The sequence below is a fragment of the Balaenoptera ricei genome, chromosome 20 (assembly GCF_028023285.1).
Source record: "Balaenoptera ricei isolate mBalRic1 chromosome 20, mBalRic1.hap2, whole genome shotgun sequence".
In the NCBI taxonomy this organism is placed as follows: Eukaryota; Metazoa; Chordata; class Mammalia; order Artiodactyla; family Balaenopteridae; genus Balaenoptera; species Balaenoptera ricei.
In genome coordinates, this window is record NC_082658.1 from 49,140,009 (window position 1) to 49,160,417 (window position 20,409).

At 35.4% G+C, this 20,409-nt stretch overlaps 1 protein-coding gene and 1 non-coding gene across 5 annotated transcripts in view; both read left to right on the top strand.

Moving 5' to 3' along the window:
- The window catches only part of NSRP1 (nuclear speckle splicing regulatory protein 1), a 60,372-nt gene extending 40,658 nt beyond the window's left edge, over positions 1–19,714 (top strand). For all 4 annotated transcript variants that reach the window (XM_059906828.1, XM_059906826.1, XM_059906829.1 and 1 more), the window contains 5 exons: positions 3,461–3,517; positions 14,126–14,254; positions 15,159–15,366; positions 16,225–16,333; positions 18,281–19,714. In XM_059906828.1, coding sequence (XP_059762811.1) covers positions 3,509–3,517; positions 14,126–14,254; positions 15,159–15,366; positions 16,225–16,333; positions 18,281–19,319 — 1,494 coding nt within the window. In that variant the 5' untranslated portion in view covers positions 3,461–3,508 and the 3' untranslated portion in view covers positions 19,320–19,714. The remainder of the gene's footprint in view (positions 1–3,460; positions 3,518–14,125; positions 14,255–15,158; positions 15,367–16,224; positions 16,334–18,280) is intronic.
- On the top strand, positions 9,890–10,030 carry LOC132356298 (U4 spliceosomal RNA). Its single transcript, XR_009499817.1, has one exon. It is a non-coding gene; the product is annotated as a U4 spliceosomal RNA (small nuclear RNA).
- Positions 19,715–20,409: the final 695 nt, after the last annotated feature.

Sequence of the window (20,409 nt, forward strand, 5' to 3'; positions counted from 1 at the left end):
TACAGCAGCACAACAGAGGACTCTCTCAAAAAGAAGAGTTCTTTCTAATCTCATGCTTTGGGGCAATGTATTTTCATTTATAGTTGCTTGTAAAACCACTCTTAGTTCTAGAAAACCCATTTCTAGCTCTGCCATAGCTCCCATGGCTAGTAAAGGATTCAAATGTTTGCATCCTCTATTTTCCTGTGTTTTGGTGTACTCAGTATGAAACCTTAAGGAATCTTAACACACAAAAGAAAACATGTACAGCCTTTTAAATATACAACAGGATAGACTCTTCTATTTCAGTAGATGCAAATTGAATCATATTGTCCAACTTCAAGTAAGCCAATCTTATGTTTATTAAACACACTGATAAATATACTATAAAGTGGAACATAGTGTACATGCTTTTCTGGTGAACACTTTGGTTTAACTGTAATACTCCAAGGGAAAAAAACTTATAACTACTGTTTTCACATAACTTAATTTTAATTTGTTTAAATATAAACATTTCTTCAGCCCAAAATGTTCTTAAATACGAGCATAGTAATAATAATGGTAGTAATGATAGCTAACCTTTACTGAGCACTTGCATAAGCCACATACTTGTCAAGTACTTTTTACGTGTTATCTCATTTAATCCTCAAAACAACCTAGTGAGATAGGTACTATTATATAGATGAGTAACATATCTGAAATAATACAGCTAGTAAGAGAGAGGGAATAGTTTGAAAGTCAGTCATATTCCTGAGCCTACACTTTTGACCGTTATTCTGTACTTCCCCCTTATGCCATGCAGTATAGGAACTCTAAAGTTAGAGGCTGACATGTTGGCAGTTATTACATATTTTAGTTTTGTTTTATTCATAGGGCACATGTATGAAATCTGTTTCTTGCTGAGTTCAATAAGGTGAAACCTTCCCTGACTTATGCAGGACAACCTGCTTTTCTCATTTTTTTCTTCTCTTGCATATCCTTTTTCATGGAAACCAGACTAAATTAAAAGTTGTCTTAACATTTGTATTGGTATTTTAATTTAAGGATATCTCTTAAAACTTAGAAAGACTTGACCTTTAAAATATAAAATCTTATTGCTCTTGTGTTTAATTTTACCAGTTATTTTGTCTCCAGTATGAATCTAGACTACAGTTTCTTATGTTTGTTATGTAGAAGATAAAGATTAAAATGTCATTTAATACATTTACTGATTTTTATATAGGATCACTATTACTGAAGCAAAAGTTTTATTGCTACTATTTTCATTTTTAGTTTTTTGTGTATATGTATTTAAACAAGTTGTTGACATTTTAGCCATCACCACTAATAATCATTGTTAGAGTTCCTTTAGCTAGAAAACTGAGACATGAACTTCAAAAGGAGACAGTCCTCCCTGAGTTTTTCAGCGTAGGTTCAGAATTACCTCTTTATCCACTGATGCTCTTGGAATTCCAGGGATATAAGTTGGTGGATAGGATCTGTAAAATTACTCTCTCCATATGTTATCAACCCCGTAAGTAATAACAACTGATGTTTTTCAAAGGTCAGACTTCATCCTTCTAAACAGCTATAAGCATGAAAACAAAGTCTCTTGAGATATTTCAAAGTATATATACTTTACATTGGAAGGCCCTTCCCAGTCTGCTTATTCTACATTATATAAAAGTCTAAAAAGTCATAGACTTGTGTTTTGTTTTTTCAAGTTCAGTAGTTCAGGTTGAAGCAACCAGTTTGAAAGTAACAGCCTGTGAACTGTGACTGACTGGAGGAGAGGTGGGAAAAAGTAATAAAAATAAGTAAAAGTCCAGCATTTGGGGATTTACTCTTTTAGTCAATCCTGAGGACATTACTGACTCAATGATCAAGAAAAATATATTTAGTATACACTAATTAGAAAGACTGAGACATAAAAATGCATTGGAGGGAATTCGCTGGTGGTCCAGTGGTTAGGACTTGGTGCTTCCACTGGTGGGGCCCGGGCTTGATCCCTGCTCAGGGAACTAAAATCCCACAAGCCGTGAAAAAACAAACAAACAAAATGCATTAGAATTTCATGAGATATACTTACTATAATATTTAATATTTTCATGTTTAAAATTTATATTCTAATGAGTGAAAAATGTGTCATATTACATAACAGGGACATTTGAATTAAATGAGTAATACTTGTAATACACAAGTAATAAACTTAGCATAATAGCACCTGGCTCTATAGATGTTAGCTACTATTATTATTTTTGTTATCAACATCTCTTCCTCTAGTTGGAGTCAATTTACTGTCACCTAAAGTAAAACTTAGTCTCTGCCTGTACACTTCTTTTAATTTATTAAGTAAGTATTCTGTTATTATTGTCTGGCTTTTGTGTGTTAACTTTATTCATCTGCATGGTCATAGAAAACTAGAAATAGGTTTATTTTGTTCTGTTTGTTGCCATGGAAAACAAAGGATGCACCAGTTGATACTATACAGCTGGAAATAGCAAATGTCAATAGGCTAGAGAACTATAATTCATTAGTAGTCTTTTTTTTTTAAGGTATAATTTACACACCATAAAATGCACCCCTTTAGTGTGTACATTTCATTGTTGGTTAGTATATTTACAAGGCCTTATACTTTTAAGGGAACAGTTTTTCCTAAGTATTCTAATTATATTTCTTTTCTTAGCTGCAAGTCTTTACTTTTGCCCATGTGGTTACTACTTTCTGTACTCTTCTTGTCTTCTCTGAAATTCCTTTTGATTGAGGTCTAATGTCATATCTCTTTTGGGAAGGCTTTCTTGATTCCTTATACATTTAGTCTCCTGGTCTGTTCTCCTGCAGCCCTTTTTTTATCCCTTTGTTATATTGCCTATCACATTTATATTGTGATTATCTCTTTTAGTTATTTGTCTTCCCTTTCAGACCATTTATCTCTCAAGCACAGAGACTGTTCTTGTTTTTCTGCTGTCTTCAGGAGCTAGAACAATGCCTGTTATGGTATGCTTTTCAGTACATATTTATTGAATGATAATAACGACAGATAGTCCTGGCTGTCCCTGAGCCTTCAGCATGTACTAAGAGTTTGATATACTATATTCAGTGGTGAATATTAAAATAATGTGCTTTTTGTTGCTGGGAATCATACCATTTTAGTGTTGGAAGGGACCAATTTTCCCACACTCAACACGCGCACATTCACATATGTACACAAAGCAAATTGAAATCCATAGAAGTTTAACAACTTAGTGGTGAAGCTGGAACTGAAAACCCATGTTACCTCATCTTGTCCTGTACCATTTTATTTTCTCTTACACCCTGATGATTTATAATGAAGATTCATTCGTTTCCTAAAGTTTAGGGTGAAGACCTTGAAAATGTTAATTTAATTCATAATATTATCTTTCTATTTTTAACCATAAGTAAGGGACTCGTTGCCAACCAGAATACTGGAAAAGAAGTTGTAAATTGGTTGAAACAGTGACAGCATTTTCCTGTTTTATAGACCTCCGTGAGTGAAAGCCTTCAGAGAGAAGCTGCTAAGAAGCAAGCAATGAAACAGGTAAGGTAGAAGGGTGAATTAAATGCATCTGGTGAAGTAAGTAGTTCAGCTCACATTTTAAAGTATCAGTTTTGGTGTCTAGGTACCTGAGACTAAAAAGAATAAGGGTGTATAAGGAAAAATTTTATCTTGACACTTGTTTTCTGAAAATGTATAAGATGTTTCTTGATTTACATAGATTTCAGATTTCTTGTATAAATTTTAAAGGAGCAAAACACAGGGAAGAATTAGCTCCTTATTGCTATGTTGTAGATTAAACCCATTTCTGCTTTCAGATGACTTAGTCTGACGATGGATTACATGGTTTAATAATTCCTGCTAATGAGTTTACTTGCTAAAAAAAAAACAAAAGATCAACCAAAATGATTTTTTTTAAAAATAAATTTGTTTATTTATTTAGTTAGTTAGTTATTTTTTGGCTGCGTTGGGTCTTTGTGTACGGGCTTTCTCTGGTTGTGGCAAGCGGGGGCTACTCTTCGTTGTGGTGCGCAGGCTTCTCATTGTGGTGGCTTCTCTTGTTGTGGAGCACGGGCTCTAGGCATGTGGGCTTCAGTAGTTGTGGCACGTGGGCTCAGTAGTTATGACTTGTGGGCTCTAGAGCGCAGGCTCAGTAGCTGTGGCACACAGGCTTAGTTGCTCCACGGCATGTGGGATCTTCCCTGGCCAGGGCTCGAACCCATGTCCCCTGCCTTGGCAGGCAGATTCTCAACCACTGCGCCACCAGGGAAGCCCCAACCAAAGTGATTTTACAGTTTTATAATTATTTCAAACTCATCTAGCAAGGAAGGGGAATATCAGGTGATTTTTGGTAGACTTGCTAGCACCTTATATTTATGTACACTGTATAGTATTTCCAAGTACTTTTATACATACATTATCTTTTTAAAATTCTCACAAACCTGCCCATGGGCCTGATAAAGAAGTTTGAAACTTCAAAAGGATGTTACCCCTCATGATCACGCAGCTCATTACAGAACTAGGCCTGGAGGTTTAGTAATTTTTCTCCTACTGTACCAGTGTATTTTAGATATAGCTGCAGTAGAAAATAATGAAATTAAACAATGGCAAAGTACCTTTCTTTTCAATTTTAATTCCTTTTCCTCCACATTTTCTTTAATTTTTGGCACCTGTTTTTCCCTTGTGTATCTAGAATCCTGCATAAGGATAAATTTGTTAAGCACTTTCTATGAGCCAGACATTATGGCAACTCCTTTCTAAGAGTTATCTTTAATTCTTACAGCAGTCCTATTTTAGGATAATTGCTCTTATAATCTCTATTTTGTAGTTGAGGAAATGAAGGCAAAAAAGATTTATGTGACTTTGATGAGATCTCGTAGTTAGTAAATGGTCAAGTTGTGTTCAAACCCAGGCAGTGAAATTGCAGAGCCCAAGCTTTTAGCCACTGTGTTTTACTGCCTCCTTGGGGAATGGGCACAGAATTATGTTTTTAGTTACTTTAAGATAATATCTTAGTGTCATATGAGATATAACATGTAACTTAGCAGCCTCAAAATGATTCAATATACACATAACATTAAAAACTTTGATTCTTTAGCATAAGTGTTGGAGTGCTTTGAATTAGAATTTTAGAGCTCAGAATTTTAGAGAGACCATCAAGTTCAGTTTCTTTACTATATGGATGAGAGAATTAGTTCTAGAGAGCCCTTCTCCAAGTCATGTAGGTATCTTGTTTTCTAGTGTTCTTTTCACATTTTTTGCTGCCTTTTTTTTTTTTTTAATTAATTAATTAATTTGATTGACCCGGCTCCTTAGTTGCAACATGCATGTGGGATCTAGCTCCCTGACCAGGGATCGAACCAGCGCCACCCCCTGCACTGGGAGCATGGAGTCCCAACCACTGTGCCACCAGGGAAGTCCCTGTGTTGCCTTTTCTTATTCACTTAAAGCATAAGTCCCAAATCTAATTTTATTCTTAACTCTGGCTTGTTCAAATCCACTTTTTCTGATAGTGGGACTTTTTCATAATTTGCCTGGAAATTGGGGATGCTGCTACAGCTCTTCTACCTCTCACCTGCCTGCTGCTGCTATACTACCTTTCACCTTATTTTCCCCACTAGAATGATTCAACTCTTGTCTTCTGCTTTAATCTCAAACTAACTTTTATCATGAAGAATACCACCTTGATTGCATTTACTAAATCTAAGAGAAAATACTCTTAGAAATGGGGTACTTTATCTGTTAGACCTTTGTTCTTTTCTTTTCTTTCCTTTTTTTAATTTTTTTTTATTTTTTATTTATTTATTTTTGGCTGCGTTGGGTCTCCGCTGCTGTGCACAGGCTTTCTCCAGCTGCAGCAAACGAGGGCACCCCCCACCGCAATGCACAGGCCTATCACTGCAGTAGCCTCTCCCATCGTGGAGCACAGGCTCCGGGAGCGTGGGCCTCAGTAGCCGTGGCACACCTCAGTAGCAGTTGTGGCGCACAGGCTCAGTAGTTGTGGCGCATGGGCTTAGTTGCTCCGCGGCATGTGGGATCCTCCTGGACCAGGGCTCGAACCCATGTCCCCTGCATCAGCAGGCGGACTCCCAACCACTGTGCCACCAGGGAAGTCCTTCTTTTCTTTTCTCTTTTTTTTTTTTCTTTTATTTTCTTTTCTCCCCTTCCCTTTTCTCCCCTCTTCTCCTCTCCCATCAGTTTTTTTATCTGGCCATCAGGTGCACAGAACTGATGTTGTCAACGTTATTATCTTATTCCCTATTTCACTGGAAAAACTTTTAATATGTCATCATTAAAATAATATTTCCTGTAGGTCTTTGGTAGATATCTGTTTTCAAGCTAAGGAAGTTCTTTTCTGGTCTTGGTTTGAGGTTTTGTTTGTTGTTGTGTTTTATTTTTTGAAAGTCATGAGTGAACTATATTCATACCAGTAAAGATCAATTTAACTTTAGAAAATCAGTAATGATCACTTCACGTAAATGATATAAACACAACATAGGTATAGAGTATTCTTTTTATGTTCCATTGCATTTGGTTTACTAAAATTTCATTAAGGATATTTGTTTTAAGTGTTAAGGAGTTTTTTTTTTTCTTTAATCATCGGTGAGATTGGCCTGTGACTTTCCTTTTCTTCTACTGTAATTATCCAGATTGAAAAAGATATAAAAGTCTGACAGTCCCAAGATTTAGTGGGATAAGTTTGTTTCTACTTCATTACTTTCTGTCCTGACAAATTAGTGTTTTCTACATTCTGCTTTCTTTGGGTTTATTTTGTTATTTTTCTTACTTTTGAAATGAGTGCATAGCTGTTTTCAAAAGCCCTTTCTCTTTTCTAATGTGTTTAAAGCTATACATTTTCCTCTAAGCACTGGTATAGCTGTGCTTATCTCACAAATTTTTGGTAAGTAGTACTTCTTATTCAGTTCAAAATATTTTCTAATTTCTGTTACGATTTCTTCTTTGATCTGTGGGTTATTTAGAACTTAATTTTTAAACATATAGGGGTTTTTTGTTTCCTTTTTGTTATTGATTTTTAACATGATTTCTTTGTGTTCCAGGATGATGCATTGTATTGTTTCATGTCTTTAAAAAATGTGTTGAGATTAACTGTGTGGTCCAGTAGTTTTGAATAAATATTCCTTTGATGATTGAAAAAATATTCTAAATGGTTTTTTTTGGCCAGTTGTGTGAATCCATATATATTCATTCTAATTTTTTTGGTCTCTTAATTACTGAGAGGCATATGTTAAAATCCCCTATTATAGTTTTGGACTTGTCTGTTTTTCCTTAGATTTCTGTTCAGTTTTTACTTTATATATTTTGGGACTTAGGTTAATTAACAGTACCCTATATCTACACACATGCCCTCTTGCCGCTCTCCAAATATACAAAAAAGCAAGTTATCAATTTAAAACAATTTAGTGTCCTGTTTCCCTTGCTTTTTGTTGGTGTGATGGTGATGATTTCTTGGATTCCATGTTTTCCTCGTCTGAGTTTTCCAGGTTGGTTTTGGAGAAGGAGTAGCAGTGCTAATTCACCATGTAGGCAGGAGAATCATTGTTGCTCTGAGGTTAAAGTAAATGTTGAAATGTTTAAAAAAATAATTATTTTTTAATATCTTAAGCAATATTCCAGAAAAGAAGTTTTTAATTTGGCATGTACATCATTCCAGTCTAATTGTTGACATGTAAAAACCTGAGAATATCAGGTCAATTCTTTGAATAATTTATACTATCACCCTATCACTTAAAAGGATCACTTTTATGTTCCACATTGCATTAGGCAATGTACCAATTCAAGAAGAAGTTAAAATGTGTACTCTTTGTACCTCAGGAACTTACAAGTTGGGACAAGAGGCCAAGATTTGTGAAATAATTAGAAAGTAATAACATCAGGAGTATTCTTAGGAACTATATATTGCAGTACAGAATGTGCCATCAGACTTCAAAAGAAAGACCTCATTGTGGGTAAAAGCCCTCAGAGATGGCCTCGTTTAAGAGGTAGGGGGTGAGCTGGCCTGAAACTCTAGATAAGATTTTGATGGCCTGAAAGCAGGAGGAGGAACATTAAAGTATTTCCCCAGAGAGGACCTACAAACAGCCAGAAAACAATTAGCAAGATGGCAATAAGTACATACATATCAATAATTACTTTAAAGGTAAATGGACCAAATTCTCCAATCAAAAGACGTAGAATGGCTGAATGGGTAAAAAAACAAGACTCATCTATATACTGTATACAAGAGACTTACCTCAGATGTAGGGACACACAGACTGAAAGTGAAGGGATGGGAAAAGATATTTCATGCAAATGGAAACTAAAAGAAAGGTGGGGATAGTAATATCAGACAAAATATACTTTAAAACAGAGACTTTAATAAAAGACAAAGATGGGCATTACATAATGATATAGGGATCAGTCCAACAAAAGATATAACACTTGTAAATTTTTGTGCACCCAACATAGGAGCACCTAAATATATAAAGCAAACATTAACAGACCTAAAGGGAGAAATTGACAGCAATACAATAATAGCAGGGGACTTTAGTACCCCACTTATATCAATGGGTAGATCATCCAGACAGAAAATCAATAAGGAAACATTGGCCTTAAATGACACATTAGACTGGATGGACTTAATAGATAGGTACAGAATATTCCATCCAAAAGCAACAGAATACACATTCTTCCCAAGTGCTCATGGACCATTCTCTAGGATAGAACATATGCTAGGCCACAACACAAGTCTTAATCAATTTAAAAAGATTGAAATCATATCAAGCATCATTCCAACCACAGTGGTATGAAACTAGAAATTATAAGGAGAAAACTGGAAAAAAATCACAAATATGTGGAGATTAAACAACATGCTACCGAGCAACCAATAGGGCAATGAAGATATCAAAGGAGAAATAAAAAATACCTTGAGACAAAAGACAGTGGAAATACAGCATACCAAAATCTGTGGGATACAGCAAAAACAGTTCTGAGATGGGTGTTTAAAGCAATACAGGCCTGCCTCAAGAAACAAAAATCTGAAATCTAAAAGAACTAGAAAAGAACAAATGAAGCCCAAAGTTAGCGGAAGGAAGGCAATAGTAAAAATTAGAGCAGAAATAGGCACTAAGGGACTTTCCTGGTGGTGCAGTGGTTAAGAATCCACCTGCCAATGCAGGGGACACGGGTTTGAGCCCTGGTCCAGGAAGATCCCACATGCTGCGGAGCAACTGAGCCCGTGCGCCACAACTACTGACCCTGCGCTCTAGAGCCCGTGAGCCACAACTACTGAAGCCCACGTGCCTAGAGCCCATGCTCCGCAACAAGAGAAGCCACCGCAATGAGAAGCCCACGCACTGCAACGAAGAGTAGCCCCCGCTCACCGCAACTAGAGAAAGCCTACGTGCAGCAATGAAGACCCAACACAGCCATAAATAAATAAATAAATAAATAATAAAAATTTATTAAAAAAAAAAAAAGAAGTAGGCACTAAAAAGACAATAGAAAAGATCAGTGAACTGAAGAGCTGGTTCTTAGAAGAGATAAAATTGACAGACCTTTAGTTAGGCTCACTAAGAAAAAGGGCTCAAATAAATAAAATCAGAAATGAAAGAGGAGAAATTACAACTGATACCAAAGAAATACAGAGGATCTTAAGAGAAAATGAATAATTATATGCCAACAAATTGGACAACCTAGAAGAAATGGATAAATTCCTAGAAGCATACAATCTTCCAAGACTGAATCATGGGAAAATAGAAAATCTGAATAGACTGATTACTAGTAAGGAGTTCAACCAGTAATCAACTCCCAAGAAACAAAAGTCCAGGACCAGGCTTCACTGGTGAATTCTACCAAATATTTAAAGAAGATTTAATACCAATCCTTCTCAAACTCTTCTAGAAAACAGAAGAGGGGTGCCTTGTACAGTGGCAGTATCACAGCCAATGAGGTTTATCCGAGGTGTGATTATTGCTAATTGAAAACTTTTCCCCATACCTTTCCATGATGACTTGAAATATTGTCGGCACTGGCAATTTTTGACAGTCTCTGCAGAGACTGCATAATAAAATTTTTAAAAAAAGAGGAAGGAACTCTTCCAAACTTATTTTATGGAGCAGCATTATTCTGATACCAAAACCAGTCAAGGACCCCACAAGAAAAGAAAATTATGGACCAATATCCCTGATAAACATAGATGCAAAAATCCTCAACAGAATATTAGCAAACTAAATTCAATAATACATTAAAAGGAGCATATGTCATAGTCAAGTGGGATTTATTCCAAGGATATCAGGATAGTTTAACACCCACAAATCAATGTAATACACCACATTAATAAAATGAAGGACAGAAATCAATGATTATCTCAATAGATGCAGAAAAAGCATTTGTTGAAATGCAACATTACATTTATGATGAAAACTCTCAACAAAGTGGATATGCATGGAGCATACCTCAACATAGTAAAGTCCATATATGACAAGCCAACCACTAGCATCATACTTAATGGTGAAAAGCTGAAACCTTTTCCCTTAAAATCAGGAAGAAGACAAGGATGCCCACTCTTGCCACTTCTATTCAACATAGTATTGGAAGTCCTAGCCACAGCAGTTAGGCAAGAAAAAGAAATAAAAGTCATCCAAATTGGAAAGGAAGAAGTAAAACTATTAATATTTGCAAATGACATGATTTTATATATGGAAAACTATAAAGACTCTGCCAAAAAAAACTGTTAGAATTAATAAATGAGTTCAGTAAAGTTGCAGGATACAAAATTAATATACAGAAATCTGTTGTTTTTATATACTATCAATGAACTATCAAAAATAAAAATTATGAAAACAATCTCATTTACAGTTGCATCAAAGAGAATAAAATTCTAGGAATAAATTTAGCCAAGGAAGTGAAAGACCTGTACATGGCAAACCATAAAACATTGATGAAAGAAATTGAAGAAGACAAAAATAAATGGAAAGATTCCATGCTCATGAATTGGAAGACTTAATTTTGATTAAATGTTCATATTACCCAAAGCAGTGTACTGATTTAGTGCATTCCCTTTCAAAATTCCAAGGGCATTTTTCATAGAAATGGAACAATCCATCCTAAAATTTGTGTGGAACCATGAAGATTTCGACTAGCCAAAGCAATCTGGAGAAAGAACAACAAAACAAGAGGTGTCACACTCCCTGATTTCAAACTATATTGCAAAGCTATAGTAATCAAAACAATATGGTATTGGCATAAAAACAGACACATAGGTCATGGAACAGAATAGAGAGCCCATAAATAAACCCATGCATATATAGTCAATCAATTTATGATAAAGGAGGGAAGAATGTACAATGGGGAAAGGACAGTCTCTTCAACACATAGTATTGGGAACACTGGACAGCCACATGTGACAGAATGAAACTGGACCACTAGTGTACAGCATGCACAAAAATTAACTCAAAATTGATTAAAGACTTGAATGTAAGACCTGAAACCATAAAACTTCCAGAAGAAAACATAGGTGGTAAGTTTCTTGACATCATTCTTGGTGATATTTTTTTGATCTGACTCCAAAGGCAATGAGCACAAAAGCAAAAATAAACAAATGGAACTACGTCGAACTAAAAAGCTCTGCACAGTGAAGGAAACCATCAACAAAATAAAAAGGCATCCTACTGAACATGAGAAGATGCTTGCAAGTCATATATCTGATAAAGGGTTGATATCCAAAATACATAAAGAACTCATACAGCTCAAAAACAAAAAACAATCCAATTAAAAATGGGCAGATACATGTATAGCTGATAAACTTTGCTGTATAGCAGAAACTAACGCAATGTAAATCAACTATACTCCAATAAAAATTAATTTAAGAAAAAAAATTGGGCAGAGGATCTAAGTAGACATTTTTCCAGAGAAGACATACAGATGGCCAACAGGCACTTGAAAAGATGTTCAACAGCACTAATCATCAGGGAAATAATAATCAAAACCACAATGAGATATCACATCACACCTGTCAGAATGACTTACCAAAAAGACAACATATAACAGGTGTTGGCAAAGATGTGGAGAAAAGGGAACCCTCATGCACTGTTGGTGGGAATGTAAATTGGTACAGCCAGTTTGGAAGATGGTGTCGAGGGTCCTCAAAAATTAAAAATAGAGCTACCATATGATCCAGCAATTCCACCTCTGTGTATTTATCCAAAGAAAATGAAAATATTAATTCAAAAAGATACATGCACCCCTGTGTTCATTGCAGCATTATTTATAATGGCCAGGATATGGTAACAACCTAAGGGTCCATTGACGGGTGAATGGATAAAGTATTCCATGCCACACAAATGGAATATTACTCAGCCATTAAAAAAAAAAAGAAATCTTGCCATTTGCAACAACATGGATGGACCTTGAGGATATCGTGCTAATAAGTGAAATAAGTCAGAGAAAGACAAATACCATATGATTTCACTTATATGTGGACTCTAAAAAACAAAATGATCAAACAAAACAAAACTCATAGAGAAAAGATTTATGGTTGCCAGAGGGGAGGGGGATGGGGGGGTTGGTGAAATCAATGAAGGGGATCAAGAAATACAAAATTCGGGGCTTCCCTGGTGGTGCAGTGGTTGGGAGTCCGCCTGCCAATGCAGGAGACATGGGTTCGAGCCCTGGTCCAGGAAGATCCCACATGCCACAGAGCAGCTAAGCCCATGCATCACAACTACTGGGCTTGTGCTCTGGAGCCCGCGAGCCACAACTGCTGAGGCCCACGCACCTGGAGCCCATGCTCCGCAACGGGAGAAGCCACCGCAGTGAGAAGCCTGTGCACTGCAGCGGGGAGTGGCCCCCACTCGCTGCAACTAGAGAAAGCCTGCGCAGCAACAAGGACCCAACGCAGCCAAAAATAAATAAATAAATGTATTAAAAAAAGAGAAAAAAATACAAAATTCAAGTTATAAAGTAAATAAGTCATGGCGATGTAATGTACAGCATGGTGACTATAGTCAGTAATATTGTATGCAGATTTGAAAATTGCTAAGGAAGTAAATCTTAGACGTTTTTATCACGAGGGGAAAATTTTTGGTAACTTTGTATAGTGACAGATGGTAACTAGAGTTACTGTGGTGATCATTTCACAATGTATACAAATGTCAAATCATAATGTAAGTTATACTTCAATGAAAATAAATATTTCCTTATAATTATTATTAATTTTTTTTTTGGCTGCGTTGGGTCTTTTTCATTGCTGTGCACGGGCTTTCTCTAGTTGCGGCAAGTGGGGGCTACTCTTTGTTGCAATGCATAGGCTTCTCACTGTGGTGGCTTCTCTTGTTGCAGAGCACGGGCTCTAGGCGTGGGCTTCAGTAGTAGCAGCACGCGGGCTCCGTAGTTGTGGCACGTGAGCCCTAGAGTGTGCGGGCTTCAGTAGTTGAGGCACGTGGGCTCAGTAGTTGTGGCGCCTGGGCTCTAGGGCGTGTGGACTTCAGTAGTTGTGGTGCACAGGCTCTAGAGCGCAGGCTCAGTAGTTGTGGCACACGGGCTTAGTTGCTCCGTGGCATGTGGGATCTTCCTGGACCAGGGATTGAACCTGTGTTCCCTGCATTGGCAGGCGGATTCTTAACCACTGTGCCAGTAGGGAAGTCCCTATTAAAATATTTTTATGAAAAACATATCACAGACAAATTTTTTTTAACTACCTGTATTGTAATTTCTGTAGTGAATATACTGCTTATTTTAAATTCTGAAGGTGACATCTCTAAAAATAAAGTATTTTTCAATTACCAAAAAAAAAAAATTATTTCCTACCATTTGAAACTTGAACATTTTATTTGGTAACACAAGTAAAAATGATAGGAAAGTTTAATATGTAATATAGGCATCTCAAAATTAAGGTTAGGTGTTTCTAAGTCATACCCTGGTCCTTTTGTAGATAATTCTGTTTATGTACAAGTGAATAGATAATAATGTTTACTGAACACTTAACTCTCTGTCAGGTTCTGTTCTAAGTGCTTTAAGTTTAAAATGTGATTGATACAATTTTTATGATATATTTCTGATTTATGATCCTGTCTCAAAAGAATTACTTAGACTTTTTGTAGTATCTATTAGTTGGCTCATATTTTTGAAACATGTTCAATGTTTTCTTTAAAGACCAAACTGGAAATCCAGAAAGCCCTTGCAGAAGATTCTACTGTATATGAATATGACAGTATTTATGATGAAATGCAGAAAAAAAAGGAAGAAAGTAATCCAAAATTGCTTTTGGGAAAAGACCGAAAGGTTTGTAGCTGAAAATACAAAGTTTCTTTGACCTTGACCTGCATTTTGTATCTTACGCTTATTTCAACATGAGAATGATCTGAGAAACAGCTTTTAGGTATTTGAAGTGTGAAGAGCCCCTAGTTCCAGATAGTATGGATTTGGTTGAGAACCTAGGAAACTATATATTTCGTATCCTAACAGGAGCAAGAGAATTATCTAACAATTTTATAAATTTTGTTTTTTTGCTTTAAAACTTTTGCAGATTATTTTTTGAAAGTTTTTCCTAAGGAAGTCTTTGTACTGCTTCTTCTCCTGTTCATGTTTGGTGTCTTATAATTTTTTATTGCTTCCTAGCTGGTAACTGAATCATCTGTGTGTAACATTGTCGTATTTTTAGTTTGAAAAAACAAGTTAGGGTGTGGAGATTGAAATAAGTTCAAATTTTCTATCACTCTTATTCTTTCACAAAGCACAGACTGGTATTTAAGGATCTTTACATCTTACAGTATCTACAGATAAAGTGGTGCTGTAAAATGATATTAAAGCTGCTATTTTAAATGATTGTATTTCAACTAATGTGAAAAATTAGAAGCCTTCCTATTCACGTATCTGTTGAAGAAGTAAGACAATACCATTTTGTAAAAAGGGAGAGAAAAACAGTGGGAAAATGACCTATTTAGTTTGAGATTTTTTAAAAATGCCATTTTGAATAATCTTTTGTTTTTATACTTAAATTTCTATTGAAAAGAATTTTATTATCTTGCTAGTAAATTTATATTGAATTTTGAGAAGTTGACAGTCCTATTTATTTGGATTTCTATCTTAATGAATTTCTATAGTAATAAATTCATGATAAAAATAGAATATTAGCAGTTAATTATCTTTGACTCTTTCCTAAATAATCTTACTTTTTTCCCCCTAGCCCAAGTACATTCACAACTTACTAAAAGCAGTTGAGATTAGAAAAAAGGAACAGGAAAAAAGAATGGAAAAGAAAATACAAAGAGAACGAGAAATGGAAAAGGGAGAATTTGATGATAAAGAGGCATTTGTAACATCTGCTTATAAGAAAAAACTGCAAGAGAGAGCTGAAGAGGAAGAAAGAGAAAAGAGGGCTGCTGCACTTGAAGGTGAAATGGAAGAGGGAGAGGAGTAGAAAGAAACAAACAGGAGAGTTCTGCCCTGTGGTTAGCCACTTGCTCGTCACTGAACTTTTAGATTATAATGTTGTCATAATTTATGTATATGAATACAGGGTACAAGATATATGATGTTATGTATATTATAAAACAGGAGATTTTAACTAAAAACACAGTTGCACTCTTAGTAACTATTACTTCTACTGAACTTTTCAATTACATCTCACTTTGTTGCTTAAAACTATGATTATCACAAGTCATTGCCTTAGAAAATGATTTCAAATGTAAAAACATCGATTACAAGGCATGGAAAGCATGGCATTTGTCAAAAGCAGTGTAAACGGAGATTGAAATCCTAGTTATGTTTCCTGGGATGAGAAAACTAGAGTAACATTGCCCAAGCATTAACTGGGCATTTACAAAAAGAATAACATTAATTCAAGAAAGAACAAAGATGTGCAGAGGCCAAAGAATACCTTAGTGCTTTACTTCATTGCTTTCTACTCCTGGTCGTTTCTCAAGGTCTAAGTAAAATGTGTACTTACAAATAGCTTAATTGGCAAATGCTTATCAACTTTAAGTGGAAGAAAACCAAATGTATAAGGCTTGGTCTAAGCATGTACTATGTGTTCATCTAGAGCACCACTCAGGACCAGATAGTAAATAGACAGAGCTACATTCCAATAAAAATCTATTTACAAAAGCAGGCAGCAGGCCGAATTTGGCCTGAAGGCTATATAGATCTAGAGACTAGTTCATACGCTGTGTTACATACTCTATGCCTGTGAAACTGAACTGCATTTTGCCTTTTTGAATATATTATTCTCACTTTTGCTTTCATTCTCTTAGCACGTTTGGATGTAACCAAGCAGAGCGATCTCAGTGGATTTTATAGGCACCTATTAAATCAAGCAGTTGGTGAGGAGGAAGTACCTACATGCAGCTTTCGTGAAGCCAGGTGAGATGTGGCATATGGAATATGTAGAAGAAAGATACTGTTCATGATTTGTGATTGTGGGATCATTTTAACTCTCTGGAAGTAGAGGATTGCAGTATTGCATATTGTGTTGTTAGCCAAACCTGTCCTAATTGAATGAATAACTAGGGATTTACAGTTTTTTAATTAAAAAAGTTTAGCTCAAGTTTATTTTTATTTTATAGTAACTCTACACGCATGTTCAGATAGTATATAAAAAGAGAAGTGTATATATATATTGTTTTTAACATGTTTATTGGAGTATAATTGCTTTACAATGGTGTGTTAGTTTCTGCTTTATAACAAAGTGAATCAGCTATACATATACATATATCCCCATATCTCCTCCCAAAAAGAGAAGTATATTTTTTTCATAAATAGGACCTGGCCTCCATAAAACATAAGATTCACATAATCAAGGGCTTAGAAATGCATATCCAATATGTAGCCACTAGTTACCTATAGCTGTTTAAATTTAAATTATATTAAATCTAAAATTTTGGTCACAACAGTCACATTTCAAGTACTCCATTGCCACATTTGGCTAGTGGGTACCATATTGGACAGCACAGATATATAGACATTACTATTTCTGTAGACATTTTTTTTTTCTGGCCATGCTGCACAGCCTGTGGGATCTTAGTTCCCCAACCAGGGATTGAACCTGGGCCCCGGCAGTGAAAGCACTGAGTCCTAACCACTGGACCGTCAGGGAATTCCCGTAGACATTTCTATTAATACTGGTCTAGAAAGTAAGGATTGGAGGATTTTTGAATAAAATTATAAAATATTATAGGGATGGTGAAATGATTATGGTGTAAGTATATAGCTGAAGGTAAAATTTGTCTTAAACTTGTATCTAAGGAAATCATTTTTTGGAATAGAAACATTCAGATAAGAGGGTCTGAGTCTTTGTTGCTAGGGAAGGAGGAGATGCAGGAGAATGGAATTAAGGATGAAGAGAAGGGATTACACCCCAACTACTAGGTTTTGATTGTAAAATTGGTGAGAATTGCGAGTCTCAGAAAGCATATTTGAAGACTGAAATTTTTGAATGAAAAATCAGAGTTTCATCTGGAATGTTGTGAGGCCAGCTGTGAAACTCCATAATGTCATAGAGTAGTTGCAATTCCCAGAGTCTAATAATAGAATTCCTAACTATTAGTGAGTCCTTTAGCCAAGACACTTTTGCCAGCAATTGCTAGAGAACCATAGTTGTTGCTTTGTTTGGTGAGTAAGTGATTAGTGAGAATAAATGTGTAATGTAAATAAATTAACCATGCTTATTGGCTGGGAAAATGTAGGTGATGTAAACAGTGTTAATGTAACTGATCGTAATAGCTGGATTGATTCACATATTTCCATTTTGTTGTAAAAGATGCCAAGGGGTAGAGCAGGATGCTGGTGCCTTTTCAGTCATGAGAGGGATAATTTAGTGATATTTAGAATTAGGTTTTGTCACCATTTTGCTGTGAAAAAATTTATCTTCATCTTCTTCCAGGACTATTTTTAAATATTTTTAAAAATAAAGTAAAAATCCAACAAAACCACAACTTGAACCTCATGTTGTAAACTAGTACTTATATTCAGAATATATCTTTTCCCAATTATTCTTTGTCTGTGCTTGGCAAAAATGAAGACCTTGCACAGACCCCTCCCTGCCTGAAGGTTCTAGTGGTCCATACAGAAGGGCTGATTTTTACTTTTTCATTTCTACCAATATTGAAAATATTCGGAATGGTTAGAAAATACTAGTTTGCAGATGTTTACAAGGTAAATAGACAGCAGCACCTTTTCGAATTTGGGATAATCAGAAGGTTTATATAGTGTAGGTGTATTGACTTAAGTACTGATGAACTTTTTGTGAACACTTCATTTATTTACTATAATTGATAATGTATCATTTTCTGTTACATTATTTTTCTTAAGGTCTGGGATAAAAGAAGAGAAATCAAAGGGATATTCTGATGAAGTAAGTTCAGAAAACAGAACACCTCATGAGAACTGCATTCGCCAAACTGTTGTGAAAGTAGAGGAAAACCCAGATGCAGACAGTGACTTTGATGCTAAGATCAGTGAGGATGATGAAATGGAAGAAGATAATAAAGTGAACTGCAGAAGGGAAAAGGGCACAGAGACCTTAAAAAATGACTCCAGGCACCACAGGAGTCATACCCACTCACGGTCATCTAGTGAAGAAAGAGAGCATGGTACCAAATACCACACAAAAAGTTCCAAGTCAAGAGGACATGAGAAAAGAGAAGATCAGCACCAAGAGAGACAATCCAGGGAGGACAACTATTACGCTGACCGTGATTACCAAAAAGAAAAGAAGGATTCCCATAGGCACAGAGAGGCCAGTTACAGAGATTCACACTGGAAGAGGCATGAACAAGAAGATAGACTGAGAGGAAGAGACCAGAGAGAAAGAAGTGATAGGGAATGGAAAAGGGAGAAAGACAGGGAGAAATACCCGTCAAGAGAACAAGAAAGAGACAGACAACGAAATGATTATGACCGACACATTGAGAAAGGAGGAGAGAAGGAAGAGAAAAGCAAAGAAAAGGAAGAGCATATGAAAGCAAGGAAAGAAAGATATGAAAACAGTGATAAATACAGAGATAGAGAAAAACGAGAAGTAAGTGTTCAGTCTTCAGAAAGAAATCAAGAAAGGGCAAAGGATAGGTTCCTTAACCAGGAAAGAGCCAATAAAATGAGAAACATGGAAAAGGACAAAGAAAGAAACCCAGAGAAACCCTCTAGTTCTGACACATCATTGGGAGCAAAACACAGAATCACAGAGGAATGCCAAGGGACTGGCAAAGAACAAGAGAGGCCACACGAGACAGTGAACAAGTTTGCAAAGAGGAGCAACAAAGAAACTGTAATGTCAGCGAGAGACAGATACTTGGCCCGGCAAATGGCACGGGTTAATGCAAAGACATACATTGAGAAAGAAGATGATTGATAACTGCCCCAATAGGAAGACCTGTGGAAGCACAGAAAATTATAATTCCTGGAAAATGTTGAGTGAACACATAAAGGAGTGTGTTAACAGAGGTTGGGAGGGTATTTTAAAATATATTTTCAAAATTCATTTTTGGTTTAGATTTAAGTCAGAAGTCAATCCTTTTATCTTGAATGTTTAACTAAATATATAATATTTACTTATCAATACCACATTCTTGGTTGTATTCAAGCAACCTAAAGAGAGTGCTGAACCCCTGTAGGTACTTAATGAGGAAAATTGGCTTCACTACAACCATTAAAAAATAATTTAAATAACTCTTCTATGTTGCTTTTGTTGCAGGAGCTGTTTGTTTTATAAATGTCATGTTTCAGATTAAAATATGTGGATTTGAACAGAGAATATTGTTTTACTTTATGTTCTAAAATTTGTATTAAAGTGTAAAATACAGATCACACATCTTGTCTAAGCTTTTTAGCCCACAACATACTCACTTAAATGAAAATTAAAATAGTGATATATTTGTATGTTTAATTGATGCTTATATTTTATTTTAAAAATAATGTCATTCATGTCATGCCGTAATTTCTCTTTTTTTTAATTAAAAATCGCTTTAATTCTGGAACCCTAGCAAGTTAGTAAATTGGTTATGTGTATAAATCAGTTTTAGCTGAGGGTGAAAAGATGGAGATACTCAGCCTAAAGAAATTACCTAAAGATCCAGGTGGCCTATTTATGAACATGTCTTGTTTAATATACTCTAAAAAATATAGTACATCTTATTAGAGTTTCTATTTATATATCAAAATAAAACTAAAATTTCTGTATTCTTTGAAACTTAACCATTTGAAGTTATAAACTGTAAATAATTTATTCATGTGAAAAGGATGAATCATACAGAGAAAACAGTTCTCTTAACAGTCTTCCCATTAAGAAAGTGCTATTTTTATCTCATACTTCATGAAGAGTTACCACATTGTCTTATTTTAGAAGGATAAACATAGTTTAGTAAGAATATTGTCTTTAAGAAAATATATATAAAAGATCAAATTTAGCATTCATAAATCATTTTGTTATACTTTTTAAACCA